This window comes from Vanellus vanellus (assembly GCF_965231255.1).
Source record: "Vanellus vanellus genome assembly, chromosome: 2".
Lineage (NCBI taxonomy): Eukaryota > Metazoa > Chordata > Aves > Charadriiformes > Charadriidae > Vanellus > Vanellus vanellus.
The window spans coordinates 92,867,829-92,876,115 of record NC_138906.1 but is presented as its reverse complement, the minus strand read 5'-3'; the positions used below and the strand labels follow the sequence as shown (position 1 = coordinate 92,876,115).

Genomic DNA, 8,287 nt, shown 5'->3' with positions numbered 1-8,287 from the left:
CCATCGTCATTGTGGCCAGTGTTGAGTACTTATTTTATTCACTAACAATGATAACAACATATATGCTTATGTCACATGCATCTCACACATTTCTAGAGCCCTGTGGCTATGGAGGGGCTTGCCCCCTACAGCTCCCCCACTGCTCCAGGCTGATATCTGCATCCTACGGGAAGCTGTGGCCAGCACACAGAGGCAGATTGCAGACCTTCAGCCTTCTTAACATCTCCCGCACCCAGAGTAATGCTGGCTCCCCAAAGCCTTCAGTGGAGATCAGGTGGGCACACGGGGATTTATCAACCAGAGGCATCTAATCATCGCTGCCTATTCAGTCCCTACTCAGGGACTTACCCAGCAGGCATTCGTTGTTCAGCAGTTACAATACCCTGCCACTCACCAACAGCCTCCGACTCTCACTCCCTATACGGACCACCATCACCAGAACCTTGCTCCACCACCCTGGTGACTTATTCATCACTTTACAGCTGGTTTTTTGCTGGGGTTTTTTTTTTTTTTTTTTGGATGGGGGGGTGTCACACTTGCTCAGCTGTGGACGAGGCTGCTGCTGGAGCCCCAGCAGTTGCTGAGCTGGCTGCTGACAGGCACAACTCAGTTTATGAGCCTGGCTGCAGAAACTGTGCTGGAAAAACAAGTCCTCATTGTCCACCAAAGCTTAGGGCTGACCAAGGCCATCAAAGAGGAGCTGGCCAGGGCTGACCAGCCCCACAGCCAACCTGTCAGACCTGGGTGTCATACTGGAGAAACGCCAACTACATGCCACAGGGAGCATACCCATGTGCTTGCAGAAGCTCAGTTACATTTCACTTCATCTCTCTTGCTCACCCTCCCTCACAGAAGAGGAGTTTGTGGAGGTAGGTCTCATCACCCATGAAGAAGCCAGAAGCAGATATACTTCTACAGCTAAAAGCAGTTAAAGATGCTTTATCTTACATAACTTTACTGAGAGTGGTGAGGCACTGGAACAGGTTGCCCAGGGAAGTTGTGGGTGCCCCATCCCTGGAGGTGTTCAAGGCCAGGCTGGATGGGGCTTTGAGCAACCTGGTCTAGTGAGAGGTGTCCCTGCCCATGGCAGGGGGGTTGGAACTAGATGATCCTTCCAACCTAAACCATTCTATGCACTGGCCACAAGGGACAAAACAATATTTTAAAAAGGTCCACTCATGCATCACCAAATGAGGAAAGAAAATAATATTTTATACTGTTTTGGCAAAATATTCTTCATTAATGCCCATTAAATATGATTGGGTAACAATTAATTCTTATGGGATAGAAAAGAAAAGCAAGATGCAGAGGGAAATGCACAACCTGTGGAAAATGTTACCCTTTATTCCATAAAATAATTGTTAAATGGTAGAATTCAGAATAGAAGAATCTTTGTTAATTGAGATAACAATAGAGTAAAATTTAAAAATAAAAATTCCTATTGCGTGTTTATGAAATAGGCCCTAGAGGCTTCTGTGATTTTGGTTGTGGAATTGTGGGAGTTATTAATTGTTAGAATCCTCTGCCACTCCTCTTTATTCTGCAAAAATCAGCTTACTCAACCACTTTAAGAATGCTGCAGTAACAGCATTAAAAACAGCGAGAAGAGAGCCCGCACGAGGCCTTGCTGGGGCGTTATGCAGCTGGCGCAATCAAATCCATAACGCGGTGCCAATATCAGCAAAACGGGCAAAATTGAACGATGCTTCCCAAACAAATCAAACGCATAGATTTAGTCCGAGTCCTCGGCACAGCATTCACAGAAGGCTGATGGGGTTGTAACAGTAGCAAAAAGGAACAGCCTTTTCCACAAGGTACAGGAGACCGCCTCACGCAAAAGCACGTTGGTATTCCTGTGGGGTGAGGCGAAGGCTGTAGCCGAGACTGAAAGGATGCTTACAGGACAATTCATCTAACGTCAAGGGCTTCCCACACTAAGCCCACCAAACCGTAGAAAATTCAGAAGTTCTGTAAAGAGAGGTTCTCTTTCACCATCCTCTGCCAAAACAATCTCATCTTGCCCTGCCCTGGCGGTGCTCTCAAGAGGTGGAAAGGGTTTGCGGGGAAATGATTCAGCTGCATCGCAGGCAGAGGGCAGCTGCGACACATTGAGACAACACACACACAGAACTTGGGGTTTTTTTTCTGTTAAGGAAATTTTCAGTGCACACAAAAATATTTAATATTCAGAAAGTTAAAATTTGAATTCTGTTCAGTGTTCGTATATTCAAGGAACAAATCCTCTTTCCAGCGAATCTATAAGAGTATCCCTCTCCTTCTCACGCCTTCTTTTCCTGTCAGCAGTAGGAGTAAATCCATACATTATAAGCTCTACTATTCCATTATTAGTTTCTATGGAACATACGGCCTCAAGTTACACCAGGGTAGGTTCTCCAAATTTCTCCTTCAGCAATTTCAGTCCCTAGCCTTTATCCTTTTTGTACCTACAAACTCTTATTATTCGCATCATAGCGTTGCAGAATTATATTGATTGGAAAAAAGCCTCCAGAGGTCACCTGCTCCAAGCAGAACCAACTGCTAAGTTAGACCAGGTTGCCCAGGGCCTAGTCCAGGTGAGTCTCAAAAACCTCCAAAGATGGGGATTCTGCCATCTGTCTGGTTAACCTATCCCAGTGCTTCCCCTGTGAGTCTGTCTACATTCAGACAAAACACTAGGGAATCCTGTCCGTTTTGTTTTCATTTGATTTTTAGAGTGTGTTCTTCTTTTTTTTTTCCCCTCTAAGCTAGCATTACAAAAATTAAAGCAAGGATGATCTAAAGCATTAGGACACTCACCCTGTAAAGTTTACAGATACAAAAACCCAAGTGGAAAGGACAATCTATTTTTTTAATATGAATTTTTAAGAAAATTTGCACAACTAGAGTAACATAGTTAGGAATGAAAAATAAATATAAAAATATGACTTCCTGAAAGCACCAGTTTTTAAGTGTGCTACTCCACCAAGTCTGACACACAAGCTGGTATCGGCACTCGGAGCCAGAAAGCTCCGGTATCCAGACTGGTATCTACTGGCCTCTTGTCCCACAAGTGCTCTACCTCAACTACCATTTAATGGTTTCCCCTGCCTGCTGCCATTTTTGTTCTCAAGCTCCGCTGCCCACCACATTATACGTACCTGAAAAATACTCTTACCTTCTTCGCTGGTACGCACTCCACTCGCCAGCCTTGCTTCAACAGCTCACAGGCACCCAGCAATCCAGGCAGAGCAAAACTCAAACACGGCGCGCTTTTTCTTTATCATCGCTTTCTGCTAAGTTAGTGCAGTTACATTGCAAAAGGAAAACCACATTAGCAGTGGAGAAAATACAAGGAAAAGGAAGTGCGCAGACCAGAGCAGGGCAGGATAACATCAGGCAGCAAACACATTAATTTAGACAGCCCGTTAACAAGTTTTAAATAACTAATGCAAAGGAACACCTAGTTTTCAGTTTTTCTTTTTTCCTTTTGTTATGCCAAAGCTTGGTCAGACATAGTGTTGCTTGGCATTATGGATGGGCTCTGCTTCAGCAGACAGTTCAGACACTACTTCTGTTGTGGAAACTATGGCACCAACAACTTGAACATACCCAAATCCTCATTAAAGTCTTTAATGGCCTAGGTAGGTCTGCTATAAAGGACATGTGTACAGTGCTATTTTGGAGCTCCTGCCCAAACCCACAAAGTTTAGCAACTAAAAGAAAGTTAACAAAATTCTTTTGCTGGTGCAAAAAAAGTCAAGTTACATCGGGAAGGACAAATGTAACCACACGTGGTTCAAGTTTCACAAATCCCCAAGATTAAAAGAGGTCCTCAAACTCCCACTAGTCTGCTGGACATGCACTATGGCCCTGGGTAGTGAACCCAACGTGCTGCTTGATGTTGGGACCACCATACATATGAACAGCTACAAATTCAGGTGACAATCTCTGATTCCCAAAACCTCCTGCTTCAGGTACTAAAAGGGAACTTTTCTCCACAAAACCAAAATATGAAATTGACACTACCTTCAGATATAAACTTTGAACAGTGAGGTTTTGATAAACCTTTTATTTCTATCACTATGAAACTAAGGAATACGCTATTTTTCACAGCTTTCAGTTCATTCTCCAAAGAGTAGCACACAACAGAAAAACGTTAGAATTTGTATTTTTTTCAAATTTTTATTCAACAACCTGCTTACAGAAAATGGATAGTATTAAACAAAAGTTTACATTAAATACTACAGAAAAATATTAACATTGTTGAGGAGCACTTCCCCAAATACGTTCACTTTCTATATCCTCAGCCATCTGCATTGCAGCTCATAGAACAAAACAAGAACATCTGAAGGTTTTCTTGGCTGCAATTCATTATGACACATGATAATTGCAGCCCTTGACAGGCTCCTGTTCAGTAGAATTTGGCAGTCAACTGTTTGTACTGTAATAAAAAAAAAAAAAGGCAGTTTACAAATGAAAAATAATCAAGTATAATAAATACATTTTTCTTAAAAACAGATGAACCCACAATCCTGAAGCACACTGTTCAGAAGAGAAAAAACATGATTTTCTGCTCTGGAAATGCACTTTGCGGCAAATGCTATGTATTGATGACCTGTAGGCAATTTTATCTCCAAAACCTTCCAGGAAAGAAGAACAGATTACCATAGGAAGTTTCAATTGCAATCTTTGAGTAAAAGTCCTCAGAAAGATTCAGTAGCTTCAGACCACAACCATCAGCAGTCACCAAGCTCCTTTACAGTCCATCACTGCCATTTTTAGTACAGTTGTTATGAAGGCTTGGATTCCCCCTCTCTCCAGTCAATGTTTTTATAAAGAGTGGTGTCAGCTTATGGAATTGACATTTTTAGAGCTTTTGAAGGCCAACTTAAGGAGGAGGATCTTCTCCTCTAATAGCTTTGTATTTTGCCATGTCTTCTGGGAACACCTTTGTCAGTTCTTGAATTAACAGACTTTTAAATTTCTGGAAAGAGAAAAAAAATAAATGTATACGCGTCATCTGCACCATTTATTTAGATGACATCAATCTTACCTGATGAACAGAAATGTTTGTATACACTACAGTTCTACATTTCAGTGACCTACTAGAATAGCATCCAAAAAAACCTCCAAAACCACACACAAAAAACACAGAAAGTTATGTTTACAAAATACACAGAATACGCTCAAGTGAAATCTGCTAGGAAAGCACCAAGCTAACTAAAATGCTTTTAATTTCCCATAAATTAACTGGCATTTTCACCTAAGAAATATGAAGTAGTTCAATTTATCTGGTAAACTCTGGTGCATCGTGTCTGACCTTCTTAAGCAAAGCTGATAAAGGACATGTCCTCTTGACTTGATATGGAATCCCCTCCATCTCCAAAAAGCAACTCACACCTGGCTTACAAATACATAATACTTCCTACAACTTTTACAAGCACAGAGCGTACCTAAAGAAAGGGAAGCTTAGGACATATGGAGATACGTCTACGTTCTGCAGCACAAATTGCCATCCTCCACACTAATTTTAAGATCAAGCAAAGAATCTTCTGAAACACAAAGAGCCCTTTCTCGAATCTCATTAAACTTCCTTTTCTGATTTTATTTTTCAGCAGTAATTCCAGCAGTTAAACATTCCAGCAGAATGCTTAGGTTCATACTACATGAAAGCACAAGTTCAGAAAACCCTAAACACTGGCATACATTTTAAGTCACTTTATAAAGATTAAGTCATGCTTATATAGCACATTTGACATTTTAATACTCTAAGATCCACCCAAGAGTAGAAAAATACCTCTTTTGTTTTACTTATTTCTAAACTTACACACATCACAGTTACAGATCTAAAACAGTGTGAGGTACTCATTAATATTCAAAATGAAAACAAATGTAACACCACATACATCTTTAGCCAAAATAAAATCATAGTAACACCTGCATCTCCAGTTGTGGGGTGAATTACAAGTTTCCTTTCCAGAACAGGCTGTGAGCATCAGTTAAGATACAGGGATGCAGAGCAATCCCTAACACAAATCACCTAATAAGGGAATTTAGTAACTGCACAAGTGAAAAACCCCCACATAGTTACAGTAAAAATTTATCAAATACATTATTCCATTAGTACTTTCATTATTTGTGGTTTACCTTCATTGTGTCAATTTTTCCTTTTACTTGCTCATTTTTAGCCAAAGCTCGCTCCAGACACTCTTTAGTGTAAAGCTGAGGATTGCGGCCTTGATCTATATATCTGAAAACAGAAGAGATGCTACCTACATGATCATATTCTAACCAGGATGTTCTCCAAGATACAGAATTATTTACCCTGCTGTCTTTTTGTTACTACTATTATCTGAGACACATTTTAAAAAACACAGTTCAACTCAGCCATTTTCAAAAGACAGCTCAAGGAGGACTAAGCTGTGGCCAGCAAACAGCTGTCTTGGTATGCTGTTTTAAACCTTTGTTTTCAGAAAGCCTGGAACTTTGAAAAAGGTATTAAAATCAAACAAAAATATAACTATCCAGCTCCTCAGAGGCAATAAGTACACATGAATGAAGAAAGATAGTCCTTTTCCAAGCAACTGAAAGGGCACTAACCATAAAGTAGCTTAGTTTGTACACAGTGAGCCATAAGCACATAGAATTAAGGCACCCAGCAATTCAAGGATGAGGAGGAAGTGTACATACTGTAGTCAAGAGTGAAAATTAACTCACCTGTATTGGCAAACATATAAGTGCATTTTTGCTTTGCAATATAAGTGTCTGACAAAGGGAAATGAAAGAAGAATGAAAACAGCACATTTAAGACCGTTGTAATAAATTTACAGAGAGAGTGAACGCCCAACTGAAAAAAGTCCTGTACAGCCAGTAGTATATTAGAATATAGCAAACCAGTGACATTTGGACTGACAAGAAACACTAATAAATTAATTTGTCAGCTATATTGTAAAAGCTGTCTTGTACAGTTCTCCCTCTGCATTCATGATTTTGCTTTTAATGTTCTAATTCTCTGCCAACAAGATTGCCGCTACTGAAACGAAACGCCCGAGTACTGGCCTAATTTAGTTGCACCTGCAACTTTACATCCTGATTCCAACCTAGCATAAAAGTGTATTTCCAAAATGAACACTTACTTACAAAATCACTAGATTCGGCAGAATCTATATTATTGCCTACATATGTGAAGTTAATATCAATTAAAAATAATTTAAAAAAAAGATATCTGAAAGCAGCTGTAGAATTTATCACTTCTCTCACCCTTCCGCGTTCTCACAGGCTAAAGGTACTTCTTGCCTTCTTCTGCCTGCTGACATTCTCGTGAAGCATTCAGAGGACGTTGTTTAAAAAACAAGCAGTCCTCTGTGGAAATATCCATGCTGCAAAAACACGCTACCTCATATCACACCAACTATAGCACCTTCCCCCTCAGCTACAAAGTCACTCACTCAAAAACTTCCAAGGGCACGCTGATATCGTGAAGCTGCTGCCGGCACTTGTCGATATCCTGCAAGCCCGTCACCATGAAATTCCTGCAAGAAAACAGGCTGGTTTTAGCCAAAATGGGGCGTTCTGCGCTAACCCTAACCGTGGTTGCCAGGCCGGCGACACGAAACCCAGCGAGGGAGACTTCTTATCTCCCCACCACTCCTTCAACACGTCGCCACGACGGTAGGGCGACAGATCCGCCGGCCGGGGCCTCCGGTACCCTCAGGCACCAGGCTGGAGGTGAGGGGCGGCGGCAAAAGGCCCCCGCGGCCTGGCCCGGCAAGGAAGCGGGTGAAGGAGCGGCGAAACCCCTCACAATTTCTGATTGAGACCAGCCTGGCTGCTGGGCTGGAAATCGCTGACGATAATGCCGAGCTGCCGGATATTCTCCACGAACTTCTCCAGGTGCTCCTCCAGAGAATCGAACTTCTCCGCCATCGCCATGGCCGCCGCCTTCCCCCTCACCCCCCCACTTCCGGCCAGTTGCGCATGCGCGGAAGGAGGGAGGCGGAGCGGGTGAGATGGCCCCGCCTCATACCACGCCCCTGCATCCAGCCACGCCCCCTCTGCCTCAAGCCACGCCCCCCTCCGCATCCCTCCCCTCCCGCGCCGCACCGATCACGCTCCCGCCGCGGGGAGCGGGATCGGTGCGGCGCGGGAGGGCGGTGCAAACCGGGCATCTGGGAAAATCACGGGGTAATACGAGAACTCCGGCCGGCCCGCCCGGAGCTCCAGCCCACGATTTGTCGTTTCCGCTGGCTGGTTTGAGTTCGGTGCCTTCGCTTCATGGGAGGGATGCTCGGCTGCGTAGCAAGAGGGA

General features: G+C 42.9%; 1 protein-coding gene across 2 annotated transcripts; it reads right to left on the bottom strand.

The window, feature by feature from the left end:
- Positions 1-4,135: 4,135 nt before the first annotated feature.
- MED10 (mediator complex subunit 10) lies at positions 4,136-7,932 on the bottom strand. 2 transcript variants are annotated; one of them, XM_082499449.1, is made up of 5 exons: positions 7,784-7,932; positions 7,428-7,511; positions 6,697-6,744; positions 6,127-6,229; positions 4,136-4,963 (listed from the first exon to the last, which is right to left on the bottom strand). In XM_082499449.1, the coding sequence occupies exons 1-5, from the start codon at positions 7,909-7,911 to the stop codon at positions 4,868-4,870; spliced, it is 459 nt and encodes a 152-aa protein (XP_082355575.1). In that variant the 5' UTR covers positions 7,912-7,932; the 3' UTR covers positions 4,136-4,867. The 2 variants fall into 2 exon arrangements, with proteins under 2 accessions (XP_082355575.1, XP_082355576.1); XM_082499450.1 differs by lacking the exon at positions 6,697-6,744.
- Between the last annotated feature and the right edge of the window lie 355 nt (positions 7,933-8,287).